General features: G+C 38.2%; 1 protein-coding gene across 2 annotated transcripts in view; it reads left to right on the top strand.

Moving 5' to 3' along the window:
* Positions 1-19951, top strand: part of GABBR2 (gamma-aminobutyric acid type B receptor subunit 2) — a 477515-nt gene that overhangs the window by 311152 nt on the left and 146412 nt on the right. For both annotated transcript variants that reach the window (XM_086469193.1, XM_086469192.1), the window contains exons 10-12: positions 1969-2119; positions 2609-2741; positions 15549-15656. In XM_086469193.1, coding sequence (XP_086325319.1) covers positions 1969-2119; positions 2609-2741; positions 15549-15656 — 392 coding nt within the window. The remainder of the gene's footprint in view (positions 1-1968; positions 2120-2608; positions 2742-15548; positions 15657-19951) is intronic.

The raw sequence follows: 19951 nt of genomic DNA, 5'->3' as shown, positions 1-19951 counted from the left end.
CTCCTGACTCCATGCCTTTATGGACAGTAGAGGATGGGAAAAGTTCTCTGTTCAGGCTTTTTTCAGAAGCAGGCTCCTAGTTCCTTTTCTGACCACATCTGGTGTTCCTTTCATCCATAGCCTGCCTTATGTTTGTCTTAAGATGCATTATGTGACTTACAGTGAACCTTCTTCATTTATACACCTTAACTTTTCATGGAGGCAGTCAGGTATTCGATGTGAAGGAAGCTGTTGTTCTATCTTACAGGCAGTGTGAAAAACTTAGTAACTTGGGTATTTGAAGTATTTAAATTGAAGTATTTGAAATGAAGAGTAGTAAATATAGCCCTCTTTAAACCATTGCATAAAATTGCACAGAAGAGAACAATAATTCATGTTAGAAGCAACAGAACTGAATGACCATTGCAGAAATAAGAAAGTAAATTTTATCGAATCATTGGTTACTTATATTTAATAAATACAAATCATCAATGTACTCTGTATATTTTAGATACACCAGGGTGATGTTTTTTTTCTTTAATATTAGTTCTTTTAATTCAGACGTGGTTTATTGTATTTTTGGCTTGTTACTTGTTGCCTAATTTTGTCAGGTGTCATGCACTGTAAACGCATGCTCTGAGGCGGGAAAGGGAAAAGGGGAAAATCTCAGGTACTTTTCTCCCATATCAAATCACCAAATGGTCCCTTGACTGCCACTTTATTGTGATCACCTGAAAGGAAATTTTTTTGCAGAAATGTTGGGCATAAAGACCAAAGGATAGCAAGTTTCCATTGTCTGAATTGTTTCAGCTTAACTGGTATGGATAAAGATATTTTACTGTATAGATCATTGAATGTTCTTCTAGTAAATCCTTGAATTGAATATTCTTCTAGGTGTGAAGCAGAAGGGTGAAATTTAGCTATGGCGGCTGACAGTCAGTTTCTTACAGCTCCGTGATCAGGGGGTCCACAGAGCTCAGCCGTTTTGTGAAACAAAGCTGCTCGGCCCTGGGTGGTCGTCCTTGTGGCCCCTCGGAGGGCTGATGTGAAAGGGCAGGCTCAGGCACTGTAGGGCACACGAATCCCTTTCTGAAGGAAGACAGTGATGCAAAAGGCCTTTTGCCAATCCTCTGCTCCATGGAAAAATTTAGTAAGCAGGTAAAATGGAGTGTGGGAAGTCGGGGATGCAGAGCTTTATTGCAGTTGTCAGAAAGTAACTTTTCTCATTAAACTGAGAAGCCTTTAATTAGTGGGAGCTGACTGTCAATCAAGCACATGGCTTTAAACATAGTTTTTAAGTAAGTTCAGACATTCCAGTCCACATCTGCAGGGATTTGCAAAGTGGGTCTGTCCTTATAAAACCTTTGCCATCCATTTTTCCGTATTGTTCCGTTCTGTAGAGTCCTGAGGACACCAACAGCCTTGCCTACCCCTCTCCCAGGACTTCCCCTGCCCTGCCCACAATCCAGGTTCCCATTTCACACCCCCCCAGGGCCACCAGTCCCTGCCCCAATGATGTCACACCAAGGCTGGTCTCCAGCTGTGGTAGGTATCTAGAGAGGATGTTTGAATTTGCCCTGGTAATAATGACAGTATGCAGAGAAATGATGCTCTCTGTTTTCTAGTCATTGCTCTGTCACTTCTTTCGTGAAAGAATAACCTCCTGGTAAAATTTACAGTCATAGTATGCATCGTAGTGTTTATTTACACTATAAAATGAAGATAGTTAGCATGTATTTTATGGGGTTCTGCGTTAGGGTTTTGGTGTGTTTTTTCTTCCAAAGAGGATGTTTACCTGCTCCGGAAATACAAACCTTCTTGTCAATCAATGAGGCTAACAGATGTCTGTCAAAGACATTGATTTCATCAGCTACTGATGTGGTTCACAGTTGCTAAATCGAGATATAGTACTTAGGAAAGGCAAATTTTCTTGCATAAAGTCTACATCTGGCTGAGCTTTAGCCTTTTTTTTTCTTCTTGTAATTCTAGGACTTGAGCCTCCAAAGGACAAAACAATTATACAAGAGGAGCTACGCAAGATCTCCCTGCCTCTCTACAGCATCCTCTCTGCCCTCACTATCCTAGGAATGATAATGGCCAGTGCTTTCTTGTTCTTTAACATCAAAAACAGAAATCAGAAGTAAGACACTCATGTTACTTCTATCACTACTTCTTTTGTATTTGAATGCCATGTTTGTAGAGTCTGCCATCTATCTATCTCTCTATATAAGGACCATGTTAAAATTGTGGAAAGATGATATTTTAGGACTATTTAATTGAAATAAGTATGTGATATATTCACATTGAAACAGGTTTTCTATCTGTTAAGACAAGTTCTTTTATACTGTTTGGAAAGTGTAATTTTTTTATTTATGTTTGACTGTCTGCTATTAACATTAACCCTAGCTAATTAATCCATCAGTAAAATAGGAAGTCTTTTTACTAAACATTCAAAAACCTCAAACAGTGCTAGACTTTATAAAACAGCAAATAGTGTGCATGCCTATAGATTTCATGAAGTTCTACAAGAAGGGTTATCTGTTTGCCTGGTTAAAAAAAGCTCTTTATTGCTCTAATAGCCTAGCAGTAATCTTTTCCTCTTTAATGCACTATCACCTTTTGTCCTTAGACTAATAAAGATGTCCAGTCCCTACATGAACAACCTTATTATCCTTGGAGGGATGCTTTCTTATGCATCTATTTTTCTTTTTGGTCTTGATGGATCCTTTGTCTCCGAAAAGACATTTGAGACACTTTGCACAGTAAGTAATTCCATATATTCTAGTTGAAGATAGTCTTGCAGGAAGCTCTGCAAGAAATGCGAACAGAAAAGTTCAGTAGTTGGATGTCTCATTCCATTTAATCACTGATTCTCTTAGTTCTTTCCTGGGATATTTTGTGGGACCAAATTCTGAAACACGCACAGAGCTGTATTATTATTAGTGAAAGCTTCAGGTGCATTGGGATTTGGCCTCAGACTACAAGACTGGATATACTTTCTTGTTTTGAAATTATATGTATGAAGATGATTTATTAAAGGTTGTATTCGTAGCATGACAACTAGTAATATCTGTGAAGCTACTATGTTTTCTTTATAGATTCCATATTATTTTAGATTTCATGACTGCTGCTTGTCTGACTCTTTTTACTCAATCTTTTTTGGCTGAATCTCCAAAGAGTTCTACTGCTATTTCCAGGCTACACTATAAACTCAAACAAGCCTAGATCTATGTAGAATATATTCTAGTTAAATCAAAACAAGTGACTCTGAAACCAAATTAAATATGTCCACCTAGAAGCCTGTAGTGTCTTAATTGCTCACTGTAATACGCAGCCTGACTTACAGACATCATTTCAAAGGGAAAGAACTTCACTGCAAGAATATTCCTTCCCAAAAAAATACAAGCAACATTTAGATTTATCCGTCATTTTCTCCTCAAAAAAATCCTAAGACTAGGCTTGGCCCATTGTCTAGGAATATCAGACTTACTCAGGAGTTATCCTCACTATGGTTTTGAACCTTCTTCAGGTCTATAGAAAGATGCAGTTCACAGCACCTTTTCTAGGAGTCTGAATTTCTGATGTCATCATTGGAAAGACGGAACCTTTACTTCCAGAGAATAATTCAAAGCATGGAAGTTGGATGCCTAAAGCTAGTTGATGCAGAGACATCCAAATATTTCAACTGAAATCCTCCGTACTGACTAGAACCATTATAGAAGTGAAATATCATGTGACTTGTTCAGTTATACCACTTCAAGGCACTAGAGACCTCTTTAGTACATGCCAAGATGCACGAGAAGATATAGTACAAGTGAACATAGAGGATTTTCTGTGCAAAGTCTTAGTTTCCTTAGTTAGGCCTGGACACAGCTGTATTTGAGACACCTAAATGTTAGCAGGAAAAGAATGGAGAAGGAGAGAATATCCAGGCTTCCTACAGCTAGAGTGCAAATTCTGTGTACAGCTAGTAGAAAGAGGTGCCTCAAAGACTTCAAAAGGATGATCCTGTTCATCTCTCCCAGACTAGTATATAACTCTCTGAATACATAGGGGCCAATAAGAAGTGGAAGCTGCCAGCATCCATTTTTTATTCAGCAATTATACCCTTTTTTTGGTGAAACAGCTTCTAATGCAGCAGAAGTGTCATCAGGAAGCCAGTTGTTTATGTCAATCGCCATTCTTTTTTCACCCTCCCATTGCAGAAGATTCTAGTGGCAGGAGGTGTAAATTTTCAGTCCTGATGTCTGCTCAGCCTTGAGAAGCATGTGTTCAGAGCTCCTGACTTCATTGCCAGGCTGTAGGCCATTGTATGACTAGGCTACAACCCTCCTCTTGAAGCAGCCAAGCACTGCTGAACAGAAGGAAAGGAAGTGGGAACCAGAGAGGTACTTACCAGCACGGAGCTGTTCTAGGGAACAGGTTTCCATCCAGATTTAGCTATATAAAACTAAATTTAAGTCCTCCTTTAAATGTGAAACAGCTCAGTCTTAACTCTGAAAAATGAACGAACATCCAAAATCCTGTGCCTCTGAGCTAGAACATTTGGGCTATTTGATTTTTCGCTAATTTGCTTCTCAAAATGTAACCACTGCTCTCATATTCCAAATGCAACAAAATTTAAGTGGGGGCCACTTCTTATCTTACATATCTCTTCTTATCTTACATATGTCTTTTTTTTTTTTAGTATATATCTGTCACATTACATTAAGTCTGTTTGTCTGTTTGTCATAGAGGGAAAGATCTGGATAGGCACTTGAGCAAGACAACTGCTGTAACCAACTGACCAATGAAAGAAAGGGGTGGGGGAGAATAATGTTTTCTTAAAGCCAAACTTTGATGAAGTATCACCACATGCCTTAAACAGAGATTCAATTTTTTTATTGTTAATAGTTAAATGTTATATCAACAGAGCAGTCTGTGAGATTTCTCCCCAGTCTTGGCTCTCCATGTTTGCAGTCCAATACAGAAGCATTTCTGATTGTGCTTTCCTGTGCATGGCTACTGATTTGTCTTATGAATCCCAGCTCTGTCAGCAACTAGTATTAGACTTGTGGATGCAAGAAACCCTTCAGAAGCAACCTATCGGAAATTTTTTTCTAACCTGCTGTTCATTAAAACAATTCTTATAAAATTTCCTCCTCCAATTATAATTTTTTTCAATGGGATAGCTCGTGCCTCTCTTAGAAATCATCTTTACATGGCCACCATTGACTGTGGCAATGCACTGTCCTTATATCTAGAAAACTCTTAATTAGTGCTGGGGAATTCGTAAATATGGGAGACAAACCCACTTTTCTGTTCAGTCTCTCCTCCTTTCTCCCCAAAACATCCACTGAGAGCTGGGTACAGCATGTACATTCATTTGGTGCCATGTTATGGACATCCATATTTCCATATGTGCAATATGCTTAGTGGTTTCATAACGACTACTTACAGACACTGGTTCTTGTAGGATCAGGCCAGTACAAATCTCTCTTGATCATCCATTTCCCTGGAAATGCGTGATTTTGATTATCCATTCTAGCCATATTAGAGATTAGTTTAAAACTCCCATTTTATGCAAGACTCTGGCTTATTCTTTAAAAGAACCAGCTACAATGAAGAGTGATCATAAACAGCAATTGAGCCAAAAATGCGTGGGTATAACAACTACATCTCAGGGACAGAGAAGAGCCATGTCGATGAAGGGAGAGATTTTTTTTTTGTAGGGAAGTAAAAATTTTCATTCAGCTTTTATAAGCACATGCGAAACTAAAAACTGCCATTAGTGTTACCCTCTCTCTAAGCCAAGTAATAGCCCTCTTTATCTTCTATATATTCTGTTATGTTTTCCATTTAATTTTCTGATAATTTTTGACGACTTTTATAGGAGGTCCTTAAATATTCCTGTGTCTACAGACAAAATTCAGGAAAAATGCTTTCCAAATTGTAGGTATTACATTCCAAATCTATTGAGTGTGCTTCCTCCATAGCGCAGTGTTTGTAGCATTGTTTGGAGGGTGAAGTGCTTTGCAATCTCTGGTGCTTTTGACTTTTCTACAACCTACATCTATGTATGGCATATGTTTTACACTGTAATATTCCAAGGACAGCGAAACATGATCCAAAATCACACCAGTAACACCTGAAAATTTTAAATAATTTCTTAAGCTGTACCATCATTCTCCACTCTAAGGCACTGGTTGTAGGAGGATGTGATATGTAAGTTAATATGCTGAAACACAGAACCAATGAGAGTCAGAAAAGCACTTTAAATCTATGGTCAAATAATTTGCTGAATAAGTGTATTATATAAAGTTTTTGGAATTACATAGGGTTGACTCTGTGCTAGAGTGGGTAATGGGTTCCCAAACTAACTCCTTTTTATCTTGGTATGCCCATTTTCTATGGAAAAGTAATCAAGTATTTAAATACACAATAATTTTTGTGCTTATGATAAGAATTCATAATATCATTATTTAGTTCCATGTCAGAATTAGAGATTAGGCATCATATTGTAAAAATCCAATTACATAGAATTAAAACTATCCAAAGCAGTGAATTCTGAGAAAGTGGTCAGTGTATTATAGAACCATTAGGTCATGTCTTACTTAATTGCAACTTTATTGGTTGTACAGAAAAATGAAAAGCAATACAATATTTCACTAAATGCATATGTATGCCAAAGTGCAAAGTGCTTCAGATATGAGGGGGAGAGAGAGAATGAGCATCATCTATCTTTGTTTTTAATCTTAGAATTATCATGGTATCATCGCAAAAAAGAAGTTAGAAGTAAGGGTGTGAAACGAGATGTGATGCCAACTGGAAAAATGCAAGCAAGTGGAAAAATAATTGAAAGCATTCATTACATGGAAGAGAGAGACTCGAAATTAGCAATGCCAGTGACATATCCTATGAATAGTGTTTAAGCTGACATACTAAATAGAGATACTTAAAATAGAGAGAATTTGAGATATGATCATAACGTTTAGACTTCTGTAATACATTCTACTGAGAATTTCGTGCTTTACATTTGAGACGAGTAATGTCTTTGCAAGTTGGAACTGCTATGGGATGAAAGTCTACTATGGCCCTAAGGAGGAGCATAACCTCTTCTGTTATGCATCTCCCTGAAGTATGTAAATAAAATGATGTTCATATTCTGTGGATATAACTGATTAGGTTGGACCTGTAAAGAAGTTGGTTTTAAGTGCTCCTGGTTGCAGTAAAATGTCAATAGTCTGCACCCAGAAAGGTCTGATGTATTAGGTAGTAGCAGGCTGAACAGCTCTGCTTCTCCTCTGTCCTGGCAGTCCTGACATGTTGCAGCACTTTTCTCCTAGAAGGTGTGCTGCAGTGGGTGATTGGAGTGATAGGGAAGGGGCAAATGGTCTGTTTGGAATAGTTCAATATCGGATTCACCCTGTTTTGGGAGATATCTGTTCTGGAGATAGTGATTGTCTTCCAGTCTCCTTTACATTCCAGAGTTCTGCAGAGGTGTCACATCAAAGATAAGGGGATCTAAGTCTTGCGATTTGCAGTCACTAAAATTAAGCATGCTTTATCTTGTTTGTCTCATTAATTAGCACAATTGATATGAATTGCCAAAACCGGCATATATTCTGCGATTCCTGGTGATCTCACTGAGCCCTGTTAGTGTTTTGCCTTGGATAGAGTAAACGGAGCACATGAAGGTTTTTCCACACGTGTGGTGTTGAACGGCGCCCTCATGCATCCCTGGTTGTGCTCAGGTTTTCAGATTTCAGTCAGTTGCTCTCAGCCATGGTGCAGGCATTTGGAAACAGGCTTTGTACAGAAAGGAGGATCCAAACAGTGGGGTGGGGTGGAGAGACAGAAAGAGAGAAGGAAAGAGTAGAGATACCACTGATAAAGTCCAGCTATCCACTGCAGTGTGTGTGACTATGTGGACTTTGTGGTTTTTATCAATCGTACATCCTGAGAACATGTACTTTTATGGCAACAGTAGATGTCATAGACCTTGTCTTCTCAAAGATGTGCTTTAAAATGTAACTGTTAAATGTGTCCAGATCTTCAGAAGCACTTAGGGGTTTTCAGCTAATATTATTCTTGATTACGGATCGTGAACACTTCCAACTCTGTGTCTTGTAGCAATATGAAAGGCAGATTTTGTTCTTTTTTACTGATTTTTCATAGTCTTATGTCTGCCCCGCTGAGAGGACAGCTAGGCAAGGTGGAACTCCATGGTCCACATTGTACCTTTTCTTGGCAAACCCTGAACTTGTGCAAGGTGAGGATTGCAGGGTGGTGTAAGAGTGGAGAGACATCCTGAAAACCACGTTAGAGACTGAGAGACTGCAGGGAGGAGCAGGGGGGAAAGGCCAGGTATGAGAGTTTATGGAGCAGGTTCCTAGGGATGGGGGCAGGATGCAGGGTGAGGGGGGTGCTGGACATTTCCTAAAACTCTGAAAGTCGTGGAACTGGCTGAGAGCAGCTGTAGAAGCAGGGACTTGCTTTTAATGGTAAAGCAGGGAGACGGAGAAGATGCATGAACCTTCTGTCTATTTATGTATTTCTGCTTTGTCTTTCCTTGTCGCTTTGAGTTTTCTCTGTTTAACCATTTGGGGGGGAATTGGGTAAAAGGAAAACATCTGGGTAATGCCACCTCAAAGCTGTGGCAGCCTTGGTGTACTATGGGCAAGAGCCACTTGGTCTAGACCCTGTGCGACCAAATATCATCTAGCCTTGATATTTGGTTAGTAGTTGGTGATGTGCTCCTTATTCATGCCCTTTATGCTCTTCAGGCTGTGCCATAGATTTGGAGGTTTTTTACCCCCCCTTTGGACTTTATATTTACCTAATCCTTTTCCTCAAATTGTTTAATTTTGGCCAGGAATTAAAAAGCAGCATATAGACACTGGGCTTCTACTGAACTGCAAGAGGATTTGGGCCTCTAATTCATTTCTTTGTCTCTGGAAAACATAGCCTTTGTTTGTATTTTTAGTCTGGCCTTTTTCATTTTGCGTGTATTCTTTAGTTTATTTCCTACTTAATTGTTTAGCTGTTAATTTTAATCTCTCTTTTCTGTATAATCGTTTCCATAATTGTCCTCACTGTCGTTTAGTCTGAGACTGATCTCACTCCTCTTTAATTCAAAGGCAATTCTGTTACTGAGTTTAACATGAGCCTGATCAGCTTCTATTTTAGTAAATGACATTTTCTGGGGAGAAAAAAAAAAAAAAAAAGAAAAGACAAAAGTTACAAGGCTGAATAGATCCTTGAAACAAAATTATTTCATATACTGAGGCAAACACACCACAACCTTGCCAGAGATTTAAGGTAATATTTTTAGAACATTTTGCCTCTCCTTCAGTAGGACAACAGCCAGATTTTAAAGCTCCCTTACAGAATCAGGAGCAATTTTAATATCTTTACGCTACCCATGGATTAATTCTGAAAATTGGTCTGAAAATATATTAAGAAATCACTACAGGAGATCTCAGAGCATGTGAAGAACCACTGTACTTAATTTATGTGAAAACAGCAGGGTTCAATTCTCTAATGTTATTGCCATTTACGTTTTACAAGAACTGTGCCAGTGCCACACAAATTCTAAAGAATGAGTTAAAAGTTGTAAACACATGTCAAAAAATGTTTGCTATAAATGAGAAAAGTATAATTCAAATGGGTGAACTCGTTCTTTGGAGCCTGCCTGCACTCACATTGGGGATTTTGCCATGGATAATAGAAACAGGACCAAGCCCCAGTGAAAACTTCTTGAGATGACACATTTTTATTCATCACGAGTATCCTTTAGGTCCCCAGTTTGCCAAGAAAAATAGAAGGTGCTTAATTTTCAAGTCATGAGTAGTCCACAGAAATCAACAGAATTGTCTACTTAAAGATAATTGTGCTCTTCAGGGCTAAACCCACAGCATGGTTTATTCTCACGTTTGTCACTTTTAAGTGCCTAATACTAAGATGCCACCAAGCTGCTCAGCACTAATGTTCAGCTGCAGCCTAACCCTGTGGGCACTGCAGCTTCCGACCCGGTACGTGCGCAAACCTGGCTGATTGTTGATATTCCCAGCATGAATCAGTCTGAGTCTCATAAATTAAGCTGGAGAATGTCTGGAGTGTCAAGTCCTATGAAAGACAGATTTGAAAATTGTTATTTAAAAGAAACCATTAAAATCGAGGTCTGGAGATGGTAAAAATGATGCTTTCAAGAATCTTAAATCTGAGTGATTCCTCTGCAGAAGCATAATCTAAATGTTTTGCTAACTGAAATAAAAATTGCTAAAGAACCAAGCTGTTTCACTATCCCATTCACATAACTGTTATTAAATAATAACACTTGGAGAGGTGATGAGAAGTTTGTAGCTTTTTACGCAACACGTGGAAGTTCTTTGTGCTGGTATTTGGTTTTCTTTATTCTTCATTCCAAGTCTTTAATCCCATCTCCTTGTTGTTTGCTTGATATTGGTAAACTGGATTAGTATAGCAAATTTAAAACTGCAACACAAAAACAGAGAATGGGTAGTATATTCACTTCAGAAGGTTGTTATCTTTTTTTTTTTCTTTCAACTTAAGAGAGGAGTAAAATACATCACTTTCTTGATCAACTGCATTTAAATTTTTATTATTGCTTTCATAAGCTCAATACCTTCAAAGGCATTCCATGTTAGTTCGTGGCCATGTGATCTTCTGAATGCATATTTAGTGGTGGTCAAACATGGGAAAATAGTGAAACTTCTTTAAAAGTGAAAGTTTTACCTTTCATCAATTCTGTCCATTTTCCAAGATAACCTTCTTTTATAATTTTACATAGAATTGTATTTGCATTCAAATACGTTATTTAAAATAAATAATACTGTAGTTTATCTGAAAGTTAACGATACCTAACATAGTGGGTTTTTTTCGTAAGCTTCATCCTTAAGCAAGGAGAGACTTTTGCTTCTTTGTTCAGGATGTTTCTGATGGTTTCACCACTTACTAATTTCCCCTTACTAACTCATTGTTCACCATTAGGTGGCTTCTTTCATCAATAATGAGTTGTAATATCAAATAATTGTATAGATCTGTTACACAGCTATATAAATAGTAACCACTTCACCATTCACATAACAAGATGATGGGAAAGATGCAGATAGATTTGTGTGAAGATGTCAAATAGCAGCTTTCGAACGATAGGCTAGCCAGCCTCAAGGTTGAGAGGAAATATGATTCAAATGGAAGTAACTTTACTGTTAACTGTTAAGCTATCAGTGCTCATTATATGATGGAAGAATAGTCTAACTTAAAAAAATAAAAGACCTTTAGCACTTTATGGATAGGTTTAAAACAGAGGCTTTTTGTTGCAAAGGGATGTTGAGAAGAAACGCTTCTACAAGGTGTAAGGAGCATCTCGTTCATAAATGCAGTGACTCTTTAGCTGAACCTTACAACGTTTGTTTAAACACCTTACAACATTTGTTTAAACATTAATATTTGACAGAGGTAGGTTTTTGTTTGTTTTAAATAAACATCAGCTCTGCTCCAAGTCTGGAAAATGACCCAGAATGGTCTGTTACTTTGTGGAGACACTTTCAGTCTTTGGTGGTCATCAACTGTGTTGTCCACTAAAAAAATGATTTCTAGCTCTTTCAGTTAACACAAGTAATGCACCTGTAAGAGCTTCTATCAAGTAATTTAGAAAAAGCACAAGTTCCAATCATGGGTACATACATAGTATTTTCAAAAACAGATCCTAAGCCAAAATAGTGTAAGAAGCATAAAGAAAAAAGAACTAGGAAAATGCATTTCAGCATCTGCGTAGACATACTTGGTTATTGTATACCAAACTTATTATCTCCTGTGCCACTTGGAGTTGTCTTTGAATGACAGAAAACAAAAGATTTGTAGGAGATATTCAATTAGACAAAGCATCTTAGGCAAAATAAGAAGTAATCAAGAAATATAAGCAGATAATTGGAGGTATATCCTAAAATTCAATGAAGGCATGAGGAGTTTTGTAATGACCTAACCTTTTAAGAAAAAGCCAAACAGTAGCTATTTTTACAAATTTTCCTTCTGTAAGAGCATAGGAATGTTTTCAGGTTTTGTGTCTAGTTTGGAGTAGGGATTTGAATGCAAGTTTCCCATCTTCCAAGGAGGTGCCTTTCCTGCTCGTTTGGTGGGCACTAGGGGGAGGGTGAGCTTCCTCAGCTTCTTCTGTCAAAACGCATCATTAAAAACTTGCAACGTGAGAGAATTGCTGATCGATTGTATAACATCATAGTCATGGTCTCCAATTATTGGTGTTATTTTTATCATGTTCTTCCAAATGAATGAGATTTGAAGGTATAATGCATTTAGGAATATAAATGGGCAGATATATGAATTTCAGAGGCTTTTGCTGTTTTCTAAATTTTTCATTTTGCTGGCTGCATTAATGAATTGTAGCAGACAAATTCGAGGTAATTTTCCTCAAAATTAAAAATTTATTTTCATCTGGAACTTACCATCTCATTCTAAGCAACAGCAACCTCATTTTGACGAAATCTCCTGGTATGTTTAAGATAGACTGTTTCCAATATAGCCAATAGTGATATTATTCTAATTTGGACAGTCCAGCTCAGGAAAACATAAAACTTTTTTGACGAAACATGCTAGAACTAACATTTTTCTGAATATCGGGTTAGAAACGTATTATGAGCATAATTGAATTTATTACTATTCCCAAGAGGCAATTACTGTTTCAGTGAGAACAAAACAGAGTCTTATTAGAGACATGAAAATACCATGTATCTGTTTGCCAAATATATCACTAAACTGTACACAAAAGAGCTGAATACTTATTAATAGCAGCAAAAAGATTGAATGCTAAGTATGGTTATCACAGCTCAACTGATGTGAAGTCAAAAAAAGATGTAACTGGCTAATATGAACATGTTGATATGGAACATATTTTTTAAATCACTCAGGAGCTGATCTAACTGTGGGTTTACTGAAGTTATTAGCATAATGTATGATAATGGATAATGAGCAAAGACTTGAAAAAATATTGAAGTTAAAAATAATACTTTGCTGACCTAAATATCTATTCCCTTTTTTTTATTACGGGTTTCTTTTTCAATACCACAGTGAAGAATGTCACAAAGCAGCAAAACTCACGTGATTTGAATCTAATCGCCGTTGCTTTACTGGCTTTATTAATAGTAAGATTAGCCAGCAATCAGTGAACTATACGTTTGGGGTCAATATCAGCAATGCAGCAGATAAACCATGACATTAGAGGCTAATAAAATGTTAATATATACACAAAAAAAAAGCCTAAACGGTCTGCTATGTGTAATCCTAACAATTCCTAATAAACGGACAGGCAGAGTTACATGCAGAGACCTCCCGCTCACAGGACACATGGGTTACCAGCACACCTTTTCTTCTGGGGGTGCAAGTTCCCCTATAGGCACCCATCCTGTAGGAGATGTGAGCTCCCTACCTTTGTGTGCATCTCTGCAAGCTGGTAATGCCCACGCTGGTGAGACAGCACCCCCCGAGTTCACACTGGCACACTCAGGGTGTGTGTCCCTGCATGGTGCACAGTGTTACCAATTTTGGGCATATGCCCTCTCAAAAGGTTTTGGATGCCCATTTGTATATGCTCTTCTTCACCAAGACCCAAGGGGCTGATTCTGTGTGTACTTTTCTGTCACTAATTCACCATCATTGACCATATGTATCTTATTTATTTATTTATTTTACGGAACTGTAGTCATTTTATGTCTTTTATTGTTTTATCAATATTTTTGAGTGAGTCATATCTTTTTTTTTTTTTTTTCCTGTCTTGATCCCCAGTCACTAATTTGGAAAATCTGGGGGGAAAACCCATATTTTGAATACAAAAATGGAAATTCTGCAGATGTTTGGAAAAGCAAAAACTAGATATCATAGACATAAAACATTTAGATTATTCACAATATTTATCTTAGATCCTAAGTTTTGCGTCTTACTACAATATCTAGCTTCTCATCGATATGTATGTCCTAATGTTATACATTAAAAATCCCAAACTCTCCAGAAGTCAGATGTGAAAATAGGCCAGTTTCCGATGAAAAACATTACCTTTGGGTCATCTAAATATTTTTTTGAAAATTTCTCAGAATGTCCTGGTTTGCATAAGTCAGGTTGTTTTTATATCAAAAACCAGCTCTACTGGCCAAGGATGTATGGATGTCATGGCCAAAAGAAATCTGGCTTTCGCTGCTTCTAGCTTTGTCTTCCCTGTCTTTAGCCATTGTCTCCCCCCACACCCCCCCCCCCCACACCCCCCCCCCCCCCCCCCCGTTTTTCCATCTGCAATGTACAGTGCATTTTGGTTTTACTTCTTTGTTGGCTTTTGTGCAGTCTCCTTTTTGGCAGCTGGCCCACGCGGAGTCTCTAGAGGGAGGAGGAGATTGTTCCTCCTCCTGGTGATTTCTCAGGCTCTCAGATTCAGCTGTAGGCTTCCAGCTCCCTGCTGTGCCTCTCGTGTGGTCTTCCACCTGCTACGCTCTGTAGTCTCCGGCCCCTCTTTGGGGAAGAAAATAGTCTGTTCAGGGCAGAAAAGCTTTCCAACAGGAAACCTCCAGGATAACGAAAAGAGAAACTTCCAAGGAATTATAGGGGGCTTTGCAGAGCTTGCTACAACTCTGGAAGTCCCTGGCTTAGCTGAAACCAAGTCTGAAAGTGAGGACCTACCTACAAGGATGCTATGGGCAGGTGGAGAATTTAAAAAAAAAAGCTTTTGTAACTTGTGTCCTGTCCTCTTGGTCAATTTGAGAATTTTCTATTTAAAAAAAAAAAAAACAAAAACAAACAGAGAAGTTATTCTAGTTTTTACTCTAAAGACATCATGTCTTTTTTAGTTTAAAAATATGATTTTCTCTGGGAAGCTCACTATGAGGAAAATGTCTAGATAGATCTCTGTTAAAGCTGTGGCCAGCTCAGGGTCCTGTTACTCCATCATTCTGTGTGAGCTCACCATCTCCTTTTTCTTAGGCCCATGTTGTAGGTGTTATCTTGTTCCCAAGGCCTGCCCACCAAGGCTATGTTCCTATTTGGCCATTTGTCCCTGTAAGATAATTTAAGCTCAGTTTTTCTTACCTTTCCAGAATGATCAGGGTCTGCATTAAGTGATGCATACCTCACATAGTACAATTTCCTCTTGTTTAGTCTGAACGACTTCTCTACTTCTCTGTTCATTTCTGTGCAAAATATTGCTGGTGATGTTAGCCCCCTGGGTACTTCTAATATTCTCAGTCCTTTGGTTTCCTCCACTAGTTCCTTCCTTTGTCTGTGTGAAAAAAAAAAAGGCAGAATGTTTTAACAGGCTTGTGTTTTTCTATATGGAAGTCATTGTCAATTCAGCACCCAGATTTATCATATTTGGAGAGGGGATGGAGGGAGGAGAAAAAAGGCAAGAAAACAATGAATGAGACAATCCTGAAATGTCAACATTTTTATGAAGTTCTTCGCATATTTTTTTTCTCAAGGTCTTGAGAAAAAAGTTGGCTGAAATTGTGATATCCACATTGTCTACTGAAAATTAAACGGCTTTGTCTTTTTTTATATATATATATTTTTAGGTCCGAACATGGATTCTTACAGTGGGATACACAACTGCATTTGGAGCAATGTTTGCAAAAACGTGGAGAGTTCATGCAATTTTCAAAAACGTAAAAATGAAAAAAAAGGTGAGGGGAAGTAAACTCTTTCTTGTTGCTCTGTTAATATAATTTTCTAACTGTTTTGCTGCCTTTCCTGGATGGCTGTACTTGTGCTGACTCTGTTCACAGGTCATTTGAAGATCCTGAATGGTTTGATATCGGGGCTTTCTTGGTCTCCTTTTTAGTCTCTGAGAGTTGGAGTAGAGCATCAGCTTTTCAGTGTTTATAATGAGAAGTGGGCCGTGGAGATGGCTGTAAAATATCAAAGTGAATTTTGGATCCTCACTCTTATTTAGTGACTTATTTCAGCATCCAGAGTTCTCCTTCTGGCAGATTCACAGCTGTTATGAAATGTTTTCTGTATGAGTCTGTTTGGGATACAAGTCTTACACACAAGTTTCTCATGGATTGATAAGAGGAGGCAAGAGAAAATGCTGTTTATACAGCTTTCAGTTTCTAATTTTGATTGAAATTGCATAAGATTACCCTAAGACTGATCGGAATTGAACCACAGTAGCTGTCTCCATCATTCTCTAAACCATTAGGCTCAGCTTAGGAGTAGTACAATATTTCATGTGTATTGTTCATTTGGTATTTTTCCCATGGAGCTTCTTTTCACACATGAAGTGCTTTTAATCAGATCTTTTTATTTAAAAATGGGAAAACTGGTGAATAGAAATCATTTTGATGGAAAAAAACATTAAGAGAAATGTGCGTGAAACAGAGAAACAAGATTAATATTATTATAGAGCGAGAAGTAATGCCAAATGCAGTTCCTATATGCATGTGAATAGACTTATTCTAATAAGTGGTGAAGAGTCATTCACATACAAAATAAGTAAAACAATATTCCAAAACCTCATCGGAGTCCTATGTTTCCCTCTGTGTGTGGTCATGGAAGACCTGTACTATTTTTTGTTGTTAGTACTGTGTTATTTTTTCCACAGTTGCAACATGTAGGGAGTTGCTGTCACCATGAGATACACCTTTCCCTGAAAAGGTTTGGACTTTAGATCGACAGAGAGAGAGTTAATTCATTTTCTAAGAGGGTTTATGCCTCTGGTTATTACGAAAATACATGCCATAGCTGGAACTGGACCTAGCACTCTGATACCTTAATAACACAACCACCTAGCACTTCCCTCAACTATTCAGACACGCCAGGTTTGCTAACTGTTTGTTGATTAAATCCCAAACATCATTCAATGTAAAAAATAATGAAGACTAAATAACAAATATCTTAACTAAATAATATAATAATTAATAAATAATTGTATTAAATAATCAATATAATATATAATACATAAATAATATAATTATATAGTGACTAACTACAGTTATAAGAAATTTCTGTACCAGAAGTGGGATACTGTGGAAGCAGGGAAGTGGAGACCGCCCTTTCTGCACCTGTGCAAACAGCCCGCTGTAATGTATCAGTGCTACCAGAGTCCAGTATATATTTGTCAAGGATGAGTGAATCTATTTGTCTTCATCAGCTAGGGCAAGCTTGCTTCCAAACTTTTACTTGACACTTATCTTAAGTGTACAACATGGCTTTCCGTAGTGATGAGTGGATTTCTGTCTCATTGTGAGAAAATATATAGAAATTTTAAATAATAATGCACTATAGCTCCATTTAAGGACAGTGGAGAGCGGAACTAAACTTGAATTAGCTGAAGACTTTTATTAACTTCTGTTTATAAAGCTCTTAAAAATCTCTTGTTTTCACTCAGTTAATACATCCCCTCCTTTTTTATTGGGAAAAAATAAACAATAAAATTCAGAAGACACGCCTTCTGCATCAGGCTGCTAACCGACAAATTTTGCAAGTTTCCCAGAGCTCTGTTACCATCTTTGATCTTGCTAGGGCTCAAAGGAAGCAAATTAAAAATGTAATAATTTTAGCTGCATCTGAAACAGAGGGGTGCAAGGGAATCAATTTTTGTCAAATGGAAATGACAAAATCAGTAGGGGGAAATAAATTATTTTTGAGTTTTAAAGAGGTTAGTAGAGATAATGGAAAGTAGAATACAATTAGTATTAAAAATAACTGTAACACTTATAATTAAGGTGCAATTCTGGTTTTGATACATCTCCTTTCTGTTGGTTTGGGCAGCAGAATGTTTTCTGCTTGGTCAGAGGTGGGGACCACTTTTCTGTTTCCCTTGCCAGGAGGAGGAAAGAGAGGAGAATATCAGTGGCAGGAGAGCATGTGGTGTCCTGGGGAAGCTTTAGCTAGCCGAACCGTTTGAAGAAACCAGCCCCACTGGCAAAATTTCGAAGGTTGAGAAGCTGTCTTTTTGGATGGGAACTGCACTGTCTTAGGGTTTAGGGGGTGTTAAAGAAGTCCTGCATAGTGACTGCTCCTGCGCAACTTATGTGCCGAATAAAGACCATTCACTTTTGACAAATACCAGAATAGTAACAAATTCGAAGCAGTGGTATTTAAAGCCTCCATAAGCTTTATACATCGTGCTGCTACAAAGATAGGTATTTGACCGTTCATAGGTGAATACGATAAAGCCTGGTGATCTGGTTCACAGTGTTGCTTGTTGCAGTTCATATTTGAAAGTACAATACTTCCAGTTGACGTTGCTATGTTAAGCTTATCTTACCCTTAATATAGTACATTTAGCTCTGTCTATTCATGCTTAATCCTTTAACTGTGACATCAGGGGAGGCATGCTTTTTGTTGAGTTTTCACTGAAAATGTTGTCAATGTACTCAGTTGTTACTACCACTGTAGACTTCTGGTGGCATATGTCTTTATGCTGACAATGTTGTTACAAGGTAAATACAGAATATAGTTGCGCAAGGGACGTATAGCAGCATCTTTTCTTAAGGCTTGTGCTGCTATAGTTTTGCCAACGTTATTCTACTCATTGATGATATTTCATAAGCTTTTCTCCGTGCTTAAATTTACTATGTGACTGTAGAGTTCTTACAGATGAGGAAGGGTTAAAGAGCTTAACAAGTATTGAGGAAAGGTATTGGTACTATCACAGGGTTAGAAAGCTACGACCAACCACAATGGAGAAAAATGACTTACCAGTCCAACCTGACTTAGCTATGCCTGTCAGGCTGCAGTCTGGCAAATTTATTTTCTTACATTCAGCCTACTAAGTCCTTAAAAGAATTGTGAAGAGAACTGTGGTCTTCATGCATTGCAAAGACGGATAGGAGATTGTACATCCTACTTTATTGACACTAGCACAGGGAAGGAAGGCTGGCACTGCGAGGGAACCAGGGGGCCAAGCAGCTGGGAGCAAGGAAGAGGCTGGGAATGAGAAAGCAGGTTAGCTCTAAGGACTTCGGAGGGAACGGGAGCCTCTCTGGCTAAAAATAACAGGGAAAAACTTGGAATTGCAGACTGTGAGAAGGAGTTGAGGGGGAAGACTGAGCTTGGATAAGAATTCCCAGAGAGTTCAAATAAGTTTGAGAGCCAGCGAAGAGTTGAATGGGGCAGGGAGGGCTGTAAGAAGTGGTCAAGAAAGTTGAGTGTGGTGGAACATAAAGCACGAGTTTGAGATTCGAGTGGCAAGCTCCAGGTGAGGGACTGGGTCTGGTTTAAAATTAGATTAGGTTTGAAATGTAGAGGCAGGATGGCAGGCCTGAAAAGTAGGGATGTAGACTGGGAAGGGAACATAGGAGTGGAAAAGGAATAAGAGGCAAGAAAAAGTTGAAATTAGGACTGGCTGGAATGGTTGCGCAGAAGTGTGGGCAGAGCATTAAAACTGAATACAGGATTGTAGGGTTTCACCGTTCTTTAATCTATTACTATGTATCTGTAAAACCTACAGGCAAAATATGTGCCTTGTCTTCCTGTTACGCTGTTGTACAGCTCACGATAGCTACCAGTTACTCTTTTGCTCAAGCTGATGAGGTGTGCAAAGATCTAAAGGTTCCTTTTGCTGATGCGTGAAGCTCTCTCTGTAATTGAATTCTCTTTCTTTTCATTTTCTTTGAAAAGAATGGGCTCATGAAAATATTAAAAGGCTTATGTTGTGGCTAAAATGTCAATCATTGAAAGCCTACAGCTTGCTAGGATTCTACAATGTGCATTTGTTCTCCCATGTGCAGCCTTAGTTTTCTACAGGATGCCAATGTCATGGAGCAGACAGAGTGACGCTGCTCTGGGCATGCGATAGAGCTGTATAATAAAAAAGGCAGTTTTCTGTTGTGGTCTTTTTTACTTAAACCAGAAAATAATACAGTTGGGGTGGGCAGGGCTGGCTGTGTGCTCTCACCCCGTGGTACCAGCTGCAGGGAAGCTGCCAGTACCTGCAATTGTGCAGAGTGTCCCTGGGGAAAAAAAAACCCCA

This window comes from Leptosomus discolor, chromosome 8 (genome assembly GCF_034619465.1).
Source record: "Leptosomus discolor isolate bLepDis1 chromosome 8, bLepDis1.hap2, whole genome shotgun sequence".
NCBI classification, from domain to species: Eukaryota; Metazoa; Chordata; class Aves; order Leptosomiformes; family Leptosomidae; genus Leptosomus; species Leptosomus discolor.
This window is presented reverse-complemented; position numbering and strand designations above follow the sequence as displayed.